We start from the raw sequence: 23,544 nt of genomic DNA, 5'->3' as shown, positions 1-23,544 counted from the left end.
ATGAATATCAGGCACAATCCTCCCCGTGAGGGGTTTAGTATCATACCATCATAACATATATGAGAAGAACATAACCTGTGTCATGCCAACAAACTTATCTATTTAAGTTTTCGAAATAGTGATGATACTACATGTATATCTTTTTTCACCAAAAATGGATAAAAATCATTGTTAAGGGGAAATAACTCTTATAACAACTTCTGGCTTATTTGTAGATCTTTATGTGCTGAACACATGTTTTATATTTACTGTTCCTTTCTATCAGTTATAGTTTCTGCAAAATAAAAACACAAAAAATGGGTAGAAATCATCTTTTAAGGGCAATCACACTTCTAAAGGTTCAATTGACAATTTCAACAATTTTGACTTGTTTGTAGATCTTATTTTGCTGCAAAATTTTGCTTTAAACATTTCTTCTCTTTTAATTATGAATTCTGCAAATAAAGTCATCTTTCGAGGGTAATAACTCATATAGTAAACACTATTGAAAAAAATGATCTACCATATATAGATATAAGAAGATGTGGTATGAGTGCCAATGAGACAACTCTCCATCCAAGTCACAATTTGTAAAAGTAAACCATTATAGGTCAAAGTAATGACTTCAACACAGAGCCTTGGCTCACAACGAACAACAAGCTATAAAGGGTCCCAAAAATGACTAGTGTAAAACCATTCAAACAGGAAAACCAATGGTCTAATCTATATAAAAAAAAGAACCACATCAACAAACGACAACCACTGAACGTCCGGTTCAGGACAGGCGCAAACAAATGCAGCGGGTTCAAACATTATACCCGGATATTTAAGAAATCCATTTATATTTTTAATCAGAAGAGAACCACATGAGAATGAAGACTGGTTACTTGTGTAAAGGTTAGACCTGACAAAAAACCAACAAATCCAAATATATTCAAAGGAGAAATAAAAATCTAATATGTTTATACATATGAAAAGTATAAAGCAATTGCATACATCAGGGAAAAATATGATATACAATAGGTGTTTATTTTTTTTACAACTCAAGATTATTTAGTCTCATGATATTATCAATCAAAATACTTCGTTCATCAGAATAAATCAAATCAAAAGGCTGAGAATAATAAATTACTGCCTTGTCATCTTCATCCAACTCTTCATTATTTTCCAGCTTTTTTAAATGTTCCTTTTTCATCTCTAATACTGTAAATAACACCTGCAATATAAGGAAATAAGACACAGTTTGACAAATCGAACAGTAACTTTTCACTTTAATTCATAACTACGAAAATTAATTCCATGTAACCATCTTTAAATAAACAGTTATGGTTATACGAATATGAGGCATTTGAGCTCATGGAACACATAACCAAGTCACTCAGTTCACAAAAAAATTATAATTTGACATATCAAATTTTCACACAATAAAGTTATATAAACAGAAACAGGTCATGATTAAAGTTTGTTCTAATGTTGTGCTATAACACCACTGTCCCAGGTAAGGGGAGGGTTGAGCACTCACAAACATGTTTAACTCTGCCACATTCTTTATGTGCCTGTTTCAAGTCAGGCGCCTGACATTTTTCATGTCGGGGCCTTTTATAGAGGACTCTACAGAATAGGTTTTTTCTCATTGGCCTTACAGTTGCCCATAATTGCTTACATTCACTTCATTTGAACTTTCACTAAATTGGTGGATAGTTGTATCATTGGCAATCATACCTAATCTCCTTATTTTTATATTACATGGAAAAATATCTTTGTGGTCAACAAGCTTGTTCTGTGTATTGCTATTTTTCTTGATGATTCAATGCAAGCCATTTACATTCATTTTTAATGTTTTTATCATATTTGTGTTATACAGTAGAAGGTGTTGGAGTTATCAACCATAGTTCTTTAAAAGGTTTGCAAATGGTTTTTTTCGCAAAAGCTTAGTAATTAAACATTTTTACCCTATTAGATATCCCTTTTTGATTATGGTTTTCAAGATAATTTCAGTGATGTCAGCCATATTGGTTGATAGGCAGGAATACCAAATAACAGTTCAGAAGCAACACATGTTATAAAAGATTATAACCAAGGTTTCAATAGGCCAGGTAATTTCACAGATTTTTTATTATTTTTTTTAAACAGAACATGACAGATGGACAGATAATGCACTATTATAATTACTTAAAGCACAAATCGAACTTATGGTATATACAGGTAGCCATAAAAATATATTACTGTGTTGTACTTACTTATGAGAAAACTGTAAACAAACCAATTTTCATGAGCGATTATTTTTTCACAACTTTCACAAGTTAGGAAAATACATGAAAATAAATCTTCACTTATATGTAAAACTTGGATCTTTCTTTATTGAACTACATCTAGTAAATTTGAAAATCGCCAAAAAATAAATCACCATGAAGCTGGCTAGAATAGAATAAACGCAAAATATGCAAAAAATAGGTTAAAAATACCTCCTACCTTTGTTCCATCGATTATCATTCCAGACATTGTTAATATTGGACAATTCTTGTAATCTTTATGACATTTATGAAGTTCAAGCAGCAATTGTCCTGCATGTTGTCCTAGAGATGTACTGTTCATCAAATATTCTTCTATTGGAGGCTTCCTATATGAATCCTCAGATGATGCTAAGGAGCTGATTGATGAGGATAGATCAGTACTCTCTAACCTTTCTGTCAGAGGGTCTAATAATTCTGATTCTCCAAACTGTTTTTCAACACTTTTCTTAACCTACAAAGAAAATTAATTCATGTATGTACATATGTATATTGGAAAGATTCTTCGGATCATGATCACTGTGCTTAAACGGCTGTAGGTAACTTAAGTTACCCACAGCCCAAGATGGCGGACTCTAAACTCGTTGATATTTAATTCATGCAAAATGTACCTTTTGCGACGTTTTTCATGCAGAATGTAAATATTTATAGGATTATTGAATAAAGAAATAACTAACAATTACCATAAATTTGTTAATATAGAGTTCACTAAAGCGCAAGGCCAACTTTAAAAATGCATAAGACGTCCGTAACTTTTTGATCGAAACTAAGCAAACTGTCCGTAACTTTATTTTCAGATGTGGGTAACTTTTGATTTAAAATTTTAAGAATTATAATTTCAACAATTAGAAGACAATTAACATCATATTTATAAACTTCACGGCCTTTTATACTACTCATTCACCACCAAATGTGATTTAATTAACGCATCATACTTACACCACAGAGGTTTTATGTGGGGTTTGTGGTACTCGATCCTGGTTATGGTTTGAACTTTTATTAACTGATGTGCGTCTTATCGACGTTTTCGTTTTGCACCATGGCTTTGTCATACTCTTTAATTTTTTTAGTTTAATTATCTGTTTGCGGTTTATTTTCACCTCTGTTTCTTTTTATGTGTATTTTTATGAATACTCTTTGACGCGGCTCTGTATTTATACATCCCACCAGTAAGTTATAGTGTTATGTTTTTTTTAATACGTTTCCTAGTATGTTTTTTTTATCTCTCTTTGTATGTTATCAGGGATTGTTAAACTGTTAAATTAGTTGTCTTAGTTATTTATATTTTCTTATACTATTTCTAATTGTAACACTATGTTGATTGCTCTATTCCTTTTATGTCACTGAATTTCAAATCTTGTGTATTTTAGCTTAGTTCAATTTAATGAAATTTAATGCAACTTGCATACAAGTGAAATATGCAGCTAGCTGTAAAACTAGGTTTTATACATTTTTACAAAATGTCCTTTCTTCAAGTTTTCTCATTTACTGCAAATCTATAAAGTTCGAGCATCGAATGCAACAGGCCACTATAAATTATAATGGAATCGTAATGTCATTGGACTTAGAATTAAGTGATTTTTTTTTTTAAATCAATGGAAATGAATGTCTTTTGAATATAATTGTTTTTGGCTGACCCTTGATAATTGTCATGTGATTGGGCAATTTTGGTCCCCCCCCCCCCTCCCCCCAAAAAAAATAATAATCCCGGATTTACGCATGATCTACTCTTGTCATTGCAGGCAGAAAATCAGTTAGTGCATACACGCCACATGCATGTGTAAAAAATACTTATGTAGTCTACTTGTTCAAAAAAAAAATCAACAATGATGTTTCAACAGATTATCTGCAATGGTAGGAACCACCCTCCGAACTGGGCGATTTGGGTATCCCGACGTTATAAAAAATCAGACCCGAGTTTAACGGATTTATCGTTATTTTTTTCATATTATTCCCAATTTTGTCTTCCTTTCTAATTCAAATGAATTATATCATACTAGAGATCTACTTCATTTCTGATTATGTATTCGATGCAATCTCTATCATAAGTAAATCATTACATCCACGTATGTCGATTCTTTGAAAGTTACGGACATTCCTATTGGTATAATGAAAAAAGTTACGGACAAGTTGTTTTTAAGTTACGGACAGCCTAAGCGTTTTTTCAAATCGTGCTGTGATCGTTTATTTTGTAGAATTTAATCACCTGTTAAGTTTAGGGGTTTGCCTAAACGATAAATACAACTTTTTAATCCAGTGGTTTAATTGATGCATCCATGGTATTGTTCTTCTATAGAATAGAAGTCTCTAACCGACGCAAGGCGGCTCCATCTTGGGCTGTGGGTTACGTTACCCACAGCCGTTTAAGCACAGTGATGATGATAAAACATTTTGATTATTTTTTACATACAAAAAAAAAATAATGTGTCAAGTTTCATGGAAAACATTTGTTTTTAATTATCATGATTATCATATAGAGATCAAAGATAGAGCAATTCATACCTTACCCTGGGACCATATATTTTTTTATATCTTCTTTCATGAAATTGCAAATTTATTAAAGTGTGTTTTTTTTTTTTCTTCTTCTAGAAATCCACCAGACTTGACATTTTAAACATTGAAAAGTCTAGTTTATTTTTCTTCAGCTGAAGAAAAATTTGGGAATAGTTTGACATTGCTTTAGAACAAATATAATATGTAGACCACAACTATGATGACAATTAGAAATTTGGTATATTTGTTATTTTACTTTTTATTTACAGATATATGTGTGACTCCATTATGACATTGCAACAGTTTTATCCCCAAGTATTTTTTAGGGCTTAGCTGTGAATAAAATTGTCAAATCAATATGGCAATGCAGTATGGTCAAATGAACACATACAATCATACTGTGTATGAAAGCTTTTTGGGGAAAATATTATAGAGGAGCTAATGTTAGACAGAGATGAAAAGATGGATAAACAGACAGAACAGACATGTACATATGGATAGAGAAATGAAACAAAGAGACAACTGAACCTATTAATAAAACGATAACTATTTCTTTAAAAAAAAGTTCATAATTTTTTTTGTCAAAGGGATAAATTATACAAAAAAAATTGCAGATCTGAACAAGATCTTGGTTTTGACAGGCATACAGACTAATTCTATGAACTATACATTCAATTTCATAAAACCTAATAAGGTTAAAATAAACAAAATAAAAGCAATTCCTGTTATTTTCTTCTTCAGCTAAAGAAAAATTTGGGGACAATTAAACATTGCTCTAGAATAAATATTATATGTACTGTAGAAAACAATAATGATGACAAATCTTTCACTGACAAGTCATATAAAAGTACGCTGTAAAAAAAATACCTCAACAACAGATACTGGAATCTTTGACCTTGCTGTTGCAGTTTTGGTAGTTTTGATTCCATAGCTGTAAAGACGGATGTCTGGGAGTGAAGTGACATCTGTCAGTCCTTTGAAATTCTTCCAAATCGTACAGTCCCCTTTATCTAAAGATATCCTAAAACGAGATACATTTGTAAAAATATAATTTATCAATATAAAAGTTTTTGCTCTGTCAACAAATAGGTATTTATGGTACAGTTTATAAATTATGATACTACATGACTTTTTGTGTATCTAAGAACTAGGAGAATATATCACTCAAGTCAGTGTTACTTTTTCATATATAAATGCACATACAATGTATAAATATTGATTAAATTAATTAAATATATAGCCATTAAAAGGAAAGAAAGTGGACATTTTATGGCAACTAAGGTCATCAGCCATACATCCCGAACGGGATAAAAATTGCATCACTCTCCCTAATGGTCAAATTCATTTTTTAGTGGCAGATGGTAAAATATTTAACCATATTTTGTATGTAAATCCTTTTTTTAAAGTATAACATTGTAGCATTTGATGTTGATGTCTTTTGTTTGTTGTTCTGTTGCTGCCTCAATGACATAAACCTATATTTATTCATATGTTTGAAATAAATTGTTACAGGCCAATTTCCAGCATAGACAAACTTATATTGTTGAACTTATACATTAGACTAAATATATTGACTTTATACATTAGACTAAATATATTGACTTTATACATTAGACTAAATATATTGACCTTATACATTAGACTAAATATATATATAATTATCTTTTTTTGTTTTTACTCTCCTGAGAGAGGAAAATAGGGTAGGTAGCACTGTTTGTTATACGTTGGTATTAATAATCTTTTTTTGGAATATAAGGGGGAATTGTCTGGACTTTAATGGAGCTTTAATTAATTAAAAACTGTCTATACCTTTAATGATGATTAACCAAAAATGTTCTTAAAATGTGTAAGAATAGGCATACAAATTTGTGGAACATATAGCTAGAGAGGCTGGAAACAGAATTTCATTGTTGTTGGCCTTATCAGAGTTTGCAAAGGACACAAAAAGAGTAGTAAATTTTTAGGTTTAATTGTGTCAATAGCCTGAATCAGTTTATCACAGATTTAATTTTGATATTTTCAACCAATCTTGGTCTTGGAATTTAGTGGTGCATGCAAAAAAAGTACTTAATACAGGGTCAAGATAAATTTTGTACTACATTTTTTGTAAAAACTACAAAAACAACAAAAAGATAATTGCTTCTTAATACAAATCTAGGAATTAAATATTGTAACAAACAATTAGCATACCATATAACTTTATGCAATTTTGCAGTTTCAGAAGAGTTACATGTAATAATGGCTAAAAAAACTGTATCTAAATTCCATTATATAGATGTCTGTTTACCAGTGTTGCTAAAATGATAGTAAGACTTACTCTGAATGCATACAACACATTTCAGCAAAGGAACAAAATAATCTTGTAGAGCAACCTTCCTCAGCTTCATCTGAGTTTCGTATATCCTCTCCAAATCTGCTCAGTTCTAATAAAAATTTCATCACAGCTCTCTTCAAAGATCTATAAAATATCACAATCAAACAGCAAAAGTGACTCTAGCTAACAAAACAAGAGGCTCTCAAGAGCCTGAATCGCTCACCTTAAATTTTTTGCTTAAATCTTCCATCAATGATTATTTTGGGTTTTCAATTTATATAAATGGTTCTTCGATTCTGTCATATCTTCTTCAAAAGCAAAAACAAGAGTGGACACACTGAAATGTCTCGTTTGTCTCGTGTTCATAATATAATTTATGATGAAAGTATAAAAAAAACATTGTATACCCCAAGCATTACATTATTGCTGTTTACAGTTTATCTACATCTATAATAATATTCAAGATAATAACCAAAAACAGCAAAATTTCCTTAAAATTACCAATTCAGGGGCGGCAACCCAACAACGGGTTGTCCGATTCATCTGAAAATTTCAGGGCAGATAGATCTTGACCTGATAAACAATTTAACCTCATGTCAGATTTGCTCTAAATGCTTTGGATTTTGAGTTATAAGCCAAAAACTGATTTTACCCCTATGTTCTATTTTTAGCCATGGTGGCCATCTTGGTTGGTTGGCCGGGTCACCGGACACAATTTTTAAACTAGTTACCCCTATGATGATTGTTGCCAAGTTTGGTTCAATTTGGCCCAGTAGTTTCAGAGGAGAAGATTTTTGTAAAAGATAACTAAGATTTATGGAAAATGGTTAAAAATTGACTATAAAGGACCATAACTCCTAAAGGGGTCAACTCACCATTTCGGTCATGTTGACTTATTTGTAAATCTTACTTTGCTGAACATTTTTGCTGTTTACAGTTTATCTCTATCTATAATAATATTCATGATAATAACCAAAAACAGCAAAATTTCCTTAAAATTACCAATTCAGGGGCAGCAACCTAACAACGGGTTGTCCGATTCATCTGAAAATTTCAGGGCAGATAGATCTTAACCTGATAAACAATTTTACCCCCATGTCAGATTTGCTCTAAATGATTTGGTTTTTGAGTTATAAGCTAAAAACTGCATTTTACCCCTATGTTCTATTTTTAGCCATGGTGGCCATTTTTTTTGATGAAATGGGAATTAAAACACAAACTTTATTCTAGATACCCTAGGAATCAATCAGATGAAGTTTGGTTCGAATTGGTTCAGTAGTTATAGAGGAGAAGATCTTTGAAATAGTTTACGACGGACGGACGACGACGACGGACGCCAAGTGATGGCAAAAGCTCACATTTCCTTTTAAAAAGGTGAGCTAAAAAGTATGGGTCACACATGCTACAGGTTGTGCAAAATTGTCAGATTTTGTATAGATTATGCATGGAAATCTCAATTTTGTATGATAAAAAGAAAACAACACCATAGGATTTAAAGATACAAAAACTCTAATTATATGCTTTCAGATAAGAAAAGAAAAATGGGGTCATTGATATCGTTTTCTTGCTACACAATAAAATAGGTAAATTCACACATTCTATTATGAAAATTACTTTATTTGAGTTATCATCCCTTATATCTGAGTTACCTCCCCTTATGTGGCAAAATTGAACAAGAGGCTCTCAAGAGCCTGAATCGCTCACCTTAATTCTTTTGGTTAAATCTCTCATCAATGATTATTTTGGCTTTTCAATTTATTTAAATGTTTTTTGGATCGTCCTATTTTCTTCAAAAACCAAAAAAAATAATCATTTTCTCCTATGTTCTATTTTAGCCATAGGAGCTATGTTTCTTGACATACAAGGAAATAAAATATAAAATTTATACTAGATACTCTGAAACTCATTTAGCCTAAGTTTGGCTGAAATTGATACAGCAGTTTCAAAGGAGAAGATTTTTTAAAGTAAGTCAACATGATGAACAAATTGTGAAAAAAGTCTTTAAAGGGCATTAACTCCTTAAGGGGTCAATTGACAATTTTGGTCAAATTGACTTAATTGAAGATCTTACTTTGCTGAACATTATTGCTGTTTACAGTTTATTTCTATCTATAATTATATTCAAGATAATAAACAAAAACAGCAAAATTTCCTTAAAATTATCAATTCAGGGGCAGCAACCCAACAACAGGTTGTCTGATTCATCTGAAAATTTCAGGGCAGATAGATCTTGACCTGATAAACAATATTACCCACGTCAGATTGCTCTAAATGCTTTGGTTTTTGAGTTATAAGCCAAAAACTGCATTTGACCCCTATGTTCTATTTTTAGCAATGGCGACCATGTTTGTTGATAGATCATAACTTCGGATACAATTTACAAACTAGATACCCTAAGGAACATTCAGTTAAAGTTTGGAAGTATTTGGCCCAGTAGTTTCAGAGGAGAAGATTTTTGTAAAAGATTACTAAGATTTACGAAAAATGGTTAAAAATTGACTATAAAGGGCAATAACTCCTAAAGGGGTCAACTGACCATTTCCGTCATGTTGACTTATTTGTAAATCTTACATTGCTGAACATTATTGCTGTTTACAGTTTATCTCTATCTATAATAATATTCAAGATAATAACCAAAAACAGCAAAATTTCTTTAAAATTACCAATTCAGGGGTAGTAACCCAACAACAGGTTGTCTGATTCATCTGAAAATTTCAGGGCAGATAGATCTTGACCTAATAAACAATATTATCCATGTCAGATTTGCTCTAAATGCTTTGGTTTTTGAGTTATAAGCCAAAAACTGCATTTGACCCCTATGTTCTATTTTTAGCAATGGCGACCATGTTTGTTGATAGATCACAACTTCGGATACAATTTACAAACTAGATACCCTAAGGAACATTCAGTTAAAGTTTGGAAGTATTTGGCCCAGTAGTTTCAGAGGAGAAGATTTTTGTAAAAGATTACTAAGATTTACGAAAAATGGTTAAAAATTGACTATAAAGGGCAATAACTCCTAAAGGGGTCAACTGACCATTTCCGTCATGTTGACTTATTTGTAAATCTTACTTTGCTGAACATTATTCCTGTTTACAGTTTATCTCTATCTATAATAATATTCAAGATAATAACCAAAAACAGCAAAATTTCCTTAAAATTACCAATTCAGGGACAGCAACCCAACAACAGGTTGTCTGATTCATCTGAAAATTTCAGGGCAGATAGATCTTGACCTGATAAACAATATTACCCCTGTCAGATTTGCTCTAAATGCTTTGGTTTTTGAGTTATAAGCCAAAAACTGCATTTGACCCCTATGTTCTATTTTTAGCAATGGCGACCATGTTTGTTGATAGATCATAACTTCGGATACAATTTACAAACTAGATACCCTAAGGAACATTCAGTTAAAGTTTGGAAGTATTTGGCCCAGTAGTTTCAGAGGAGAAGATTTTTGTAAAAGATTACTAAGATTTACGAAAAATGGTTAAAAATTGACTATAAAGGGCAATAACTCCTAAAGGGGTCAACTGACCATTTCCGTCATGTTGACTTATTTGTAAATCTTACTTTGCTGAACATTATTGCTGTTTACAGTTTATCTCTATCTATAATAATATTCAAGATAATAACCAAAAACAGCAAAATTTCTTTAAAATTACCAATTCAGGGGCAGTAACCCAACAACAGGTTGTCTGATTCATCTGAAAATTTCAGGGCAGATAGATCTTGACCTAATAAACAATATTATCCCATGTCAGATTTGCTCTAAATGCTTTGGTTTTTGAGTTATAAGCCAAAAACTGCATTTGACCCCTATGTTCTATTTTTAGCAATGGCGACCATGTTTGTTGATAGATCACAACTTCGGATACAATTTACAAACTAGATACCCTAAGGAACATTCAGTTAAAGTTTGGAAGTATTTGGCCCAGTAGTTTCAGAGGAGAAGATTTTTGTAAAAGATTACTAAGATTTACGAAAAATGGTTAAAAATTGACTATAAAGGGCAATAACTCCTAAAGGGGTCAACTGACCATTTCCGTCATGTTGACTTATTTGTAAATCTTACTTTGCTGAACATTATTGCTGTTTACAGTTTATCTCTATCTATAATAATATTCAAGATAATAACCAAAAACAGCAAAATTTCCTTAAAATTACCAATTCAGGGACAGCAACCCAACAACAGGTTGTCTGATTCATCTGAAAATTTCAGGGCAGATAGATCTTGACCTGATAAACAATATTACCCCATGTCAGATTTGCTCTAAATGCTTTGGTTTTTGAGTTATAAGCCAAAAACTGCATTTGACCCCTATGTTCTATTTTTAGCAATGGCGACCATGTTTGTTGATAGATCAAAACTTCGGATACAATTTATAAATTAGATACCCTAAGGAACATTCAGTTAAAGTTTGAAAGTATTTGGCCCAGTAGTTTCAGAGGAGAAGATTCTTGAAATAGTTTACGACGACAGACGACGGACGACAGACGACAGACGACGGACGACGACGGACGCCAAGTGATGGCATAAGCTCACTTGTCCCTTCGGGACAGGTGAGCTAATAACACTGAAATGAAGTATATGTATGATATGTTTTGTTTACTGTTTAAAATTTGACATGTTTCGGTTTATCATAAAATATCAACAAAAACAATATAAAAAAGGAGATGTGGTATGATTGCCAATGCGATAACTTTCCATCTAAGTTCAAATGAGTTGGATGTAAGAACTTATAGGCAAATTTAGTTGTATCCCTTTTCCAATACACCTTATCGCTATTTTTCCGCCATTACTAGACATCACAAAGGTTCCCATAAAATTTTGACGCCACAATAGAAAAGTGATTGTTGTATGACATCAAAAGTTCAAGAGGTGCAGATTCTTGGGTCAAGCAAAGTAGATTTCCAAATAGCAATAAGGTCTGTACAAACTATCACTATTTCTTCTCAAGTATCTGATTATTCTGCCACTGTCATGACTGTGATGCACATGAAGTCCAAAATAAAATTGATTGAAATATATATATACAGTTCTGTGAAGGATAAAATCCTATATACCACTGGTGGTAAGCGGCCCTAGAGTTGTCTCCCATATTCAGATGGTCGTAACTTTTAGTTACGACCATCTGAATATGGGAGACAACTCTAGGGGTAAGTTTTTCTTTTCCGATTTTCGTGCAGTAAAAGGTTCATTTGAGTCAAACCGCTCGTCTCATATACATATATCGTGAGTGCATTCTTATTGAAACCAAATTTGACACATATAATCATTCCAATTTTCGTAAAATAGTCATTCAAAAATTCGAGCATGATGGTCGTAACTTTAACTTGTGATGGTCGTAATGTCAACTATAGTATTTTGGATGATGGTCGTAACCGACACAAGATGGTCGTAACCGACACAAGATGGTCGTAACTTTGAAAGATGACCGTAACTCAAGTATTTAGACGAACTTTTATCAAGCTATTTTAAAAGTACTGTGCACATGCATAACCATGTTAATAAACTCAGTTGTTATATAAAGTTTACTACAAAAAATATTATTTCATTTGTTACTCTGATAATGGTATGCAGAAATTAAGTTAAAGAATTATCAATCATACATTTTTGATATGTTCCAAACGACCATCATTTAGGAGAGACAGTGAAAACTAATCAACTCGCATTAAGCCAAATAGTATGTTAGGGTTGAGTATTAATATATTTTTACTGTACGTTAAGGCATAAAATTGTTGAATATTTGCTTTCAGATTTTTTTTATTTACGACTTTTTATTTCCTGCAATCATGTCGGCAGATGAAATTATTGAACGTACAATTTTGAACAATCTTCTTTAATTTTTAATCAGCTATTGCAGTTTTTATAAACCATTGGCTTTCAAATATTCGGCTTTTGGTGAATCATGATTAATGAAAATCCACAAATGCCTGGTGTTTTTATCGTGTTGTCTTTATTTTTTATCGATTGCATGACGATCTTGCGGTATATCATTGATAATTGTTCTAAGTATTGGTTCAGAATAAAAACTTAATCCATGGTTTCGCAATGAACATTGTGTTAACCTAGAAAGTATGAATAAGGTTGATATATTTTACAATGCTACACGCGTTGAATTTAAGAGTAAGATCAAATATCAGTAGTTTGTAGACAGGCTTGTAGCCAGGATAATATTACAAGGTAGAACTAAATGTACTGCGGCAAATATTACATACATGTATGCAGGTATATATTTTACAATGATACACGCTTTGAATTTAAGAGTAAGATCAAATATTAGTAGTTTATAGCCAGCCTTGTAGCTAAGATAATATTACAAGGTAGAACTAAATGTACTGCGGCAACTATCACATACATATGCAGGTTGAAAATAATATTTATGTTATATGTTTATATTGTATGAATGTACTCAGATTTTAAAGACCAGCACGCTGAGTTGAAGCATAAAGATCTATCTTTTAAATATTATCCTGGCTACAAGCTATGTATGAATACTGTTTGCTGAAGTCCTTTTGCTGAAATTCAAAAAAAATACATTATCATCAGCATATAGTAAACAATGTAAATTGCTGACCCCTTTAATATTCTTTAGAAAGAAGTTTAAAGATCCATACTGTGAAGGAATTTTTTTTAACTCGTGTAGTTATTTTGACTCTAAATATGCCTCCTCTAGTAGTGGAAAGATGATCCCAAATTGTCAAGCCTGTGCCAGTATCTGATCATAGACTTTGCAATGACAAAATACAGAGTGAATCTACCGAGTTAAGAAAGATTGGCAAAATGTGTTTCTCTTTTGGTAACACCAAGTAAATGTTTACAAAATTCAATGCGTAGTCTTTCTGAAAGAATCTTAGGATAAGCCTGATCTACATCTGTAGTCATAGTTTTTTTTTTTTTGTTTTTTTTTTTGAAAGGGTTGAAATATCCCCAAATTTTAGTACTATATAAGAGAATAGGTTTTATTGTATGCTCAAAAACATGAAGACTATTTTTTAAACTTGGATTCAGTGACAGAAAGTCCTTGCGAAGCTTATGGTAGGCTTTTAACGCCTGTTATTAAAATAAAAATCATGTTTGATATGTCTGCCTGTCTTGTTAAATACTATGGCTTGGTTTTATTGGGATTAATTTTCAAACACCGATCTTAATCCATCAAGTTTTCTCTGAAGTCCTTTTGCTGAAGTTGAAAAAAATGGCAAGATCATCAGCATATGTATAGTAAAGAATAGGCTGGTCGTGAATAAACAACAGCTGGATCAGGGGAACTTTTAACACAATCAGGAAGTTCATTTATAAAAATTTTAAACAAATTTGGACTCAAATTGTCTCCCTGTTTTACTCCAACTTTAGTTCTAAAGAGATCTCTTATATATTCAATAGCTTAAGTTTTATCCCTGGGAGAATGACAGTATCAAAAGCCTTCTGGAAATCAACAAAGCAGGCAAACATTCTACATTCTTTTGTATTACATTACTTATTTATAATAGTTTTTAGAATGACCATATGGTCAGATGGTCGTGTTTTTTTTTTTTTTTTTTTTTTTTTTGGTAAACCCAATTTGGCTCTCATCAATGATAAGATATTTATCTAAGGATTTACAAAGACGTGTATCAAGTATCTTATTAAAAAGGCTTCCCCAATGAATCAGTAATTGTAATTCCTCGATAGTTATTAAGATCGGATGCATCATTCCCTTTATGAATTGGGAATAAAAAAACGTGTGGTCCAGGGTTCATGGTATTTTCCATAAGAAAGACAAAGATGTATAGCGGATAGCATGGTACCAATAGGCGTATTCAGAATTTTCTAAAACCACGGGTAATAATTATACCTGAACTTCGAATTTGCACCTTATAATCAGCTTGACTATATACCAAATGACAATACGACTTCTCAAAATCCAGGCTAAGAATAAGATGTATGTTGTTTAATTCGATTACGGACCTGCGAATTCGCGGATATGGTCTTGTCTCGATAACGATCCCCATAACATTATTTTGACTCCTTACTTATGCTCTTTCGACTTAAAGTATCATTTTTAAATTGTAGATTTTTCTTTTAAATTCCACCTAGTAGGTACATACTAGTTTTTAAAAAGTTTATCTTTTCAATACATGCAAAATATAAAGAAAATAGATCAGGATACTGTTATTTCATGTGATGTCAAATTTGTTAAAATAGCCTTTTCTTAATTCGTAACTAAGAATGATCATAACCAGGGCTGTGTGTAGCTTATAATTAGTTGCCTCTTGGTTGATTTTATACATTATATTTTAAGTAACAGTGACTGGTCATTTCATTTTGTATTGGTTTTTTTTTTTCGATTCGTTCCAATTTTCTTTCCTTTCGCACTTTACAGGTATCCCTCTCCTCACCTCTTTTAGTTTTTATCATTTAGTGAAATCAACTTCACAAATATATCATATAATATATTCATATAACAAAACACACGTTTAAAACTCTTGACTTGTCTTATTAGGTCCTATTTAATAAAGAGTTACGACCATCACAATTTTAAGTTACGACCATCCTGAACATTTTTGTTTTTTTAGTTACGACCATCATGCTCGAATTATTGAATGATCATTTCACGAAAATTAGAATGTTTTTATGTATCAAATTTTGTTTCAATATCAACTCACTGACGATTAGTATGTATGAGACAAGCGGTTTTACTGAAACATTTTTTTACTGCACGAAAATCGGAAAAGAAAAATGTATCCCTAGAGTTGTCTCCCATCTTCGGATGGTCGTAACTTTAAGTTACGACCATCCGCTTACCACCAGTGATATACAGGTGAACTTTAAAAACAGTGTTTTGTCTATTTTGTAAGCCGAGCCTTTAAACATTCAAGGCTCAGGGTGGTGATAGAGGAAAGTCAGATTAGGCATTCCTTTCTCGTATGGATTTTGGGTGGAATGACATTTTCTTTATGTCAGTCCTACAGAGGGGAACTTGGTAGAATTCAGTACGAGCTGCTCTTGATGCTCGGCCAGTGGCGTAGCTAGGCGGAAGCTCGGAAGCCAAGGCTTCAACATCGTTTTGCCAAAAAAAAAAAAAAAAATAGGAGAGAGAGAAAGAGAGAGAGAGTTATTTATCCCGTTCATTGACCATCTTCTTCAAGAACTAATAGATAGGTTAATAAAAAATGAAGACCGGTTTGTAGTACAGTATTTGATTCCGTCAAAATTAGAGAATTGCTCTTTACAAGTTGTTGACCGCCTTTTTAATACATTTACTGAAGACCTTCCATCAGACCGTGATACCTTCAACATCGAGGTGGAAAGGTGGAAAGCAAGATGGTCTATAGCAGAGGGACAAATCCCTGGTACACTTGCGGAAAGTTTGAATCTGTGCAATGTTGACCTGTATCCAAACATTTACACTTGTTTGCTCATACTTTTGACAATGCCAGTGACCACTGCCACCGCTGAACGCAGTTTTAGTGTAATGCGTCGTGTAAAAACATATCTGCGTTCTACAATGACGACAGATCGACTTTCGGGGCTATGTATACTACATGCGTACAAGGAGACGCCCATTGATATTGACAAAGTTATTGACTGCTTTGCAACCAAAAAGGACAGGAGGCTGGCTTTTTTGTTTAAAGCCACTGGTGAGAGAGAATGACTCATGACTATGTATTTTGAAATAAAACAAGACATGTGCACATTATTTATTTAATTCACTGAAAAACATGACAGGAAACTTAGAATTATGCAAAATGACGTGTCATAACTTGCTCAGCTTTTACACACTGTTTGCTTAATACAGCCAAACTTGTTTTAATTTTTTTCCATTTAGTTGATTTCGTAAGTTGTTTTCTGCTGCCCATCAGTAGGTATAAAATTAAGATGTGGTAATGAATGCCAATGAGACAACTCTTAACAAGAGATAAAATGACACAAAAATTAAGAACTATACTTCACCGTACCACTACTACCTTCGACTATGAGTAAAACCAATCCAGCTAAGTCAGGTACAAAAGGCCCGAAATACCAAATGTAAAATAATTCAAACGAGAAAAAATTGCCGGGATTTGTACAAAATTATGAAAGAAAAACATTTCAAATATGATATACAGAAACAACCGACATTCAGTACATTGAATGCTATGATCCTGCATGATTTTGGATCACATACAGAATGACGTGGCTTAACTTATCTAAAGACGCCAAAGCTGTCCTAACCACTATAACTGTCTGGATATATTAGTAAGTAAGTAAGTATGTAAATTTTATATATAGTCGGGCATGATATGTACAATTCAACAAGGTAAATATGAGCTCTGTAAAGCTCTTAACCGACTTGAATTTAAAACAAATTTATTAACAAATTATCAGCACATTAGACAAACTACACATACAAATAAAACACATGCATACTATAATAGCTAAGCAAACATGCATAACAAAGCAAGTACATTGTTTGATTTTATCTCCAAACAATTGCTGATGTTGTTATTTTTATCATACTAGTATGCACTCAGTAGATATAACTTTTGTACCTCTCTGGAATCTCCTTTGTTTGACTACACCTTAATATTCATAATATTTTCAGTTCAAATTTATGGTTCAAAAACGCTAAAATCCAGGAGCTTCCGGGGGGCTTTGCCCCCCTGGTCCCCCTACCTACTTAAACGGCCCCCGGACCCCCTGCCAATTGGGCTTCAACTTCGACATCAGTCTAGCTACGCCACTGTCGGCTTATTGGAACTAGCCTAGATGTTGCATCTAAAAGTTATTAACTAGACCATTAGTGACTTTGTACATCATACACATGCTTGTTGTTGATTTTCTCTCTTCTAATTGTAACTTATTATAACTCCAGTTGTTTTATTATGGCGTCTACTGATGATATATTACGATATTTGTTAGTAACATACGTAGCCCCTCTGCGTTGTACCATCTGAATTTTTTTCTTAATTGTTGATGGCGATGGGGGTCCCAAACTTAGGCTTGTGTTTTCTAGTGTTGGTCTTACTAATGACTTGTATGCATTTTCTTCCAGTTGTTTGTTGTTGATGTTTAAATTTTTTTAAGAACCAAATATTTTTATATGCTTTTTTTTATACATAGGAAATTTAAAAGACATATATCCAAGATCCAACGAAATAATCAAATGTTGGTCATAATAGGCGAGTCCGGTGGTGACCTGAAGTGACCCCAGACTAGGTGTATTCACAAAATATAGACATTCATAGAGATATAAAACTTTGCACATTATTTGATGAAAAGAGGTTTTTCATTTATCATGTTTATATTCATTTACCTTTTGGCTTATTTGATTGTCATCGGAAAAATTAACAAAAAGACTTTTATCCAAGAATCAACAAAATAATACTATGTGAGCCTGGGCCGTGACCTGAATTAACCCCGTACTAGGAGTATATGAATTATAAATATAAACTAAATTAATTGTTTAATTGAAAGATGTTTTTTTCTTTTTTCTTTTTTCATTTTTTCTTTTTCACTTCTTTATTCATTTCTTTAATTATTTGATTCTCATCGGAATAATCAATAAAAGACATTTTTCATAAATATTATTACTTTTACTAGTATTTCTAGTTCAATGTAGATAAAGGTGCAGAAAAGGTGAGTACGGACTGTGAACAGGAGTGACTAGGATACATTGACAGAGATCAAACTAAAAATATCTATTCGATTGAAACTTTTTTTTAAATTTGAGTATTTCATTTACCTGCGAGAACTTAAAATTGGACAGAATACAGAAATAGATTGACTTTTTATCGATTTTTATAATCATTATTATATTATATTAAAATTACAAAAAAGGTCATATGTATATGTAGATAGGTATGCTCTCGAGTTAGCTGATGACTTGATATGAATCCAGACTAGGATTATAGGAATTATAAACACCGATAAAGATACAACTTCAATATGATAGTTCCTTGTTTGAAATTTTTTGTTTTCGTTTTATCTATTTATCCCCGCGATCTGTGTGTTTGATTGTCGTTACAAAACCTTTAAAAGAACTAAGGAAATAATCCAATGTTGACATGAAAAGGTGAGTCCAGGCTAATACCTGAAGTGACCAGCACTAGGAATATACAAATAAGTTATTTATTTAATAGAACATTTAAAAAAGTGATTTTTTTTAGTTATTTTTTGGATTAATATATAATTTGTATACCCATAGCCACTATAGGTCAGGTCTGGAATAAACGGATCAACAATAATTTCTTAACTGCTTTTGACAATTGAATAAAGAGCAACATTGATCACTATAAAACAAAAAAATAAATAAATTATCAAATGATTAGTTATCTTTATGCCAATAAGTAGTATACATAGAGTTAGTTTCCATTATGTACATGTATACATGTTTTAAGTCCGGGACTGTGATTTTACAATCATGTCACAGTCTGGACTCACCTGTTCCAGATTGGATTATTCTGTTGAAATGGAAGAAAAACTGTTCAGTCAAATACTTATTTTAATTTAAACCTATTTAAAGATATTTCCATGTATTTTAAAGTCATTTGTAAATAATCACACTGTACTAAGGTATGATTTATTTTTATTATTATCATTATAATAATGCATCATGTTACACTTCTCCAAAACTTAACTTCCTTCTCCTGAATAAAAAAGGAAAAAATAATTCTAAGAAAATTCACTTTCCCCCTATAATTCATCCAAAAATATTTCCCTGGGTTTTTTGAAGTCATTTGTAAATATTAGGCATGTGAACTCTGTAAATATTTACTAATAGAGTACTCGTTGGATTTACTGAGCGATACTGGAGTACTGAGACGCTCGGTAAAACATTTACAAAATGGAAACACAAAATAATACCCATTTTATGTACCATGTGTACTGTGAGTTGTCTTATGAACGTAAAACTCTCTTTATTATTACCTAGGACTAGATAATACATGTAGTCCAAGGAATTTTTTACCATAATTAAAAGCTCATTTACTACATGTACTAATTATGTAATCTGGCAATGATCTAATCATGTAATTAATCAAGTTCTATAGAAAAATTATTACTCAAACAACATAAACCATAAAAAAACACCCATTAAGATGCCTTCAATCATTTTCTGAGGGGCGACACAGGGTGCAACAAATTTGTTCTTATTCAAAAATATTATCTTGTCAACTTTTTCTGGGACGAGGCAATTTTTCAACTTTGTTAGGTAACTAACAGTCCTGCTGATAAAAATATATGCTCTGACGGTACAGAGGCAGGGGAATACTAATATTAGTTAAAAGTCAGGGTAAGCCTTGGAAAAGTGCTCTTGTTCATACATCCAAGGGGTTCAAATTAACATTTGGTACAGGAAGGTCCAGGAGGATCTTTGACACTCCAAACCGAAAGGTCCTCAACATAAATTCCAGGTCCTACTTTTACTTGAAATACTTCATAAATCAGTAAGATACAAATTCATGTGCTTTTGGCATTAGGTTAGCTTGTTTCATTGTCAGTGTCACTGTTGTTACTTGTATAACATGTTTAATAATAATGTAATTGTCTTGCATATTATAAATTCAAATAATCTTTTTTTTTTTGGTATTAGGGAGGGTGTCACTGTGGGTGGGTGTGTTGTCTCAACAATTGGTAATTAATTACTTATTATACCATTATCTCAGGGCTCACACTACTTCAGAATCCTAGGGAGAAGTAACCTTTCTCGTTTTGAAACTGATAGGGAGAAGTGGTGATATTTGGAAGAGAGGTGCATGCTCACTCAAAGCGCTACAATGTTTGGTTTTTACTATCATATAAAGGGCTATATGTATCTATTTTTATATTGTTCAATTCATACCCCAGTATACAATTAAAGTAACAGTTCAAATTCAAACTGTTTAGTGATTAATTGTATCATATCAAGTTACACTATTATATTAGTTCCTCTGTGAACATGGTGAAAATAAAGTAAGAAACTTCCAGATTTTTTTAATACTGGCCCATCAAAATTAAGAAGAAATTACCTCTTTGAATTGTAGTACATGTAATATTTTTACACTATAAAAATATCAACATGTAATATCAACATTTATTAATGATGGAAGAAAGTTACTGTCACATTTTATTGGATTGTGATGTATTTTGTCACCTGCCTGGAATTATGATTTTTTATTGTATTTGATCGGCAAACCCGGAATTACCCTTATCCGCCACCGGAATTTGATCCGGTATTGTAATTGTCTTCATTTTCGGTTATGGCATCCATTGTTTTTCAATGTTGTTGTCACTCAGATACCATTAAAGCTAGCGGTTGAACAAACATGATCATCGCTGTCCTGAATAATAAAGATGAAATAAAAAGTTTTTATTTCTTTCAAATCGAAGATTCATCGGGCGTAGGTGTGATAGCCTGTTATTCTATGTATTTTTCATATATGAAGCCTCAAGAAACCGGCTTTTACATAGCTGCATAGGTAGTAACCAAAATGAAAGTCTGATTGCAATAGCGGAAGGTCGCGGACCTCGGACCACTGCTAATTTGAACCCTGTATCCAACTTCTGTTTGGAGGAATTTTAAATGACAGTTAACGCATACACTCGAATGGTATTTTAAATTTTATTAATTTTGATTAACATGATTAATATTTAATTTCCTGGGCTCTCAATGAAAATATTTTTTATCTAGCTTAAGAAATTAACAACTTTCTTACATGAAACTGATTAGTCGAGTTTCATTTTGGTAATTGATACTTGGTACTATCGAGCAATACTCGAGTACTCGAGTGCTCGTTGACAACCCTAATAATTATATATATACACCATGCACACTGTACGATTTATTTTTATTATTATCATAATGCATCTTGTAAAGATTCTTACAAAAAATTAACTAACTTCTCCTGAATAAAAATGAAAAAATAATTCTAAGAAAATTCACTTTCCACCTATAATTTTTTACCCAGTCCGGCGTCCGGTCCGGGTCCAGGTTTCATACCAAAGTACGATCTGGTCCGGGTTTCAGGATGTACCGTCAAATTTAAATCTGAGCTGATGGTAACTACAAGATATGTCACCCATTAGTCTGTTACTGGACATCACACCTGTCACAGACGTTGACGTAAAAATATAACATAATAAGGTAATATCTGATGCAATAATACAAAAGTGATTGCTGTATAATTTCAAAAGTTTAAGTGTAACAAGATCTCAGATAGCAATATTAAGGTGGTACCTAACACTACAGTGAGATAACTCTGTAAAATCAGCTAAACGTTTTAATTATGTTGTGTTGGTAAGGGGATATTCTCAATGATCAAAATAAGTGTTTGTCAAACTGCTATATAACCATGATAACCAGTGTAATTTTTCTGATAAAACGGTTGGTTCAAATTTTTGAAATTTTTATATTTTTGTCAAAGGGTCAAAGTAAATACTTTGTCAAAATTTTACGAAAATTAAACGAGCCAAATTAATTTTAGTTAAGGTATTGGGTACCACCTTAAACAGTTTTAAAAAGGTCTATACTCACGACTCAGTAGGTTCTCTGTCTTCATCAAATTTTTCATAAATTTCATCTAGGACAGCTAAAAACTTTTGTGGACGGAATTTCAGTTTGTACGTAGTTGCAATATTGCCGTCTATTTTTGCAAGATAACGCTTAACTTCTGCACAATATGATTTCTGTTCCTCTGTTAATTCCCCAAATTTTTGGATCTTTTCTAATACTTCTGAAACTGTTTCCAGATATTCATCATGATAACATATGTGCAAATGGTTTTCAATAGTACATCTGTCCCAATGTGAAACATTGTCACTCAACATTGTAAATCTGTAAGCAGTTTGTTTTTCATAATAAATAAAATCAAAATGTTCGCGTGTCTGGTACCCTAGAAATCTCGTGAAGAACAGAACCAGTCGGTCTCACTAATTAGCGACAAAAAGCGTCAAGAAGCGACAAGAGACTATTTAGCGACAAGAAATCATTTGTCTTTTTATTAAAATTACTTATTCCAAATAAATAATAAAAGAAAATGGAAAAGAAAATTTTTGCGACATACAGTTAATATTGGTAGAAAATTAAAATTAAAACATAGATCAAGGATTTGTCACGTTTAGTGACATCCTTGCATCCTTGCAAAGATATAATTGCTACATTTATTTTTATAGACTCTCTTTGTACAATTATAAGAAACTTGCAAAATGCATTATTTGTGCATCATTGTTCAGAAAATACAGAAACAAATTGTGAAATACATTAAAATGAACTGAAATCAAAAACAAGAAGAAAACATAATTAAATGTGATTATTTTTCATCATTTTATTTTGTGTATTGCCTCATTTTACGATATTTATCATGTTTATGCATATTGATTGAAGATTAAAGGAAATTAATTGACAATCTTGAGTTTTCAACAGGTGTTCACTATTTACAATAATTGTATATATAATAATAATACTTATAGTCTTACGTGTGTACAAAGTTGAAGGTGTCAATTGGATGTTATTGTAGCAATAAAAA

General features: G+C 32.1%; 1 protein-coding gene across 2 annotated transcripts; it reads right to left on the bottom strand.

Moving 5' to 3' along the window:
• Positions 1–925: 925 nt before the first annotated feature.
• On the bottom strand, positions 926–22,927 carry LOC143079367 (uncharacterized). 2 transcript variants are annotated; one of them, XM_076254644.1, is made up of 5 exons: positions 22,554–22,927; positions 7,081–7,221; positions 5,631–5,784; positions 2,452–2,724; positions 926–1,195 (listed from the first exon to the last, which is right to left on the bottom strand). In XM_076254644.1, the coding sequence occupies exons 1-5, from the start codon at positions 22,844–22,846 to the stop codon at positions 1,016–1,018; spliced, it is 1,041 nt and encodes a 346-aa protein (XP_076110759.1). In that variant the 5' UTR covers positions 22,847–22,927; the 3' UTR covers positions 926–1,015. The 2 variants fall into 2 exon arrangements, with proteins under 2 accessions (XP_076110759.1, XP_076110760.1); XM_076254645.1 differs by lacking the exon at positions 7,081–7,221.
• Between the last annotated feature and the right edge of the window lie 617 nt (positions 22,928–23,544).

The sequence above is a fragment of the Mytilus galloprovincialis genome, chromosome 6, assembly GCF_965363235.1.
Source record: "Mytilus galloprovincialis chromosome 6, xbMytGall1.hap1.1, whole genome shotgun sequence".
Lineage (NCBI taxonomy): Eukaryota > Metazoa > Mollusca > Bivalvia > Mytilida > Mytilidae > Mytilus > Mytilus galloprovincialis.
This window is presented reverse-complemented; position numbering and strand designations above follow the sequence as displayed.

Coding starts and splice junctions, on each gene's coding strand:
- LOC143079367 (XM_076254644.1), bottom strand. CDS start 22,846: ATGTTGAGTGACAATGTTTCACATTGGGACAGATGTACTATTGAAAAC. Junction 5,785..7,080: donor ATGTGTTGTATGCATTCAGA/GTAAGTCTTACT, acceptor ATCTCGTTTTAG/GATATCTTTAGATAAAGGGG. Junction 2,725..5,630: donor TTCCAGTATCTGTTGTTGAG/GTATTTTTTTTA, acceptor TTTTCTTTGTAG/GTTAAGAAAAGTGTTGAAAA.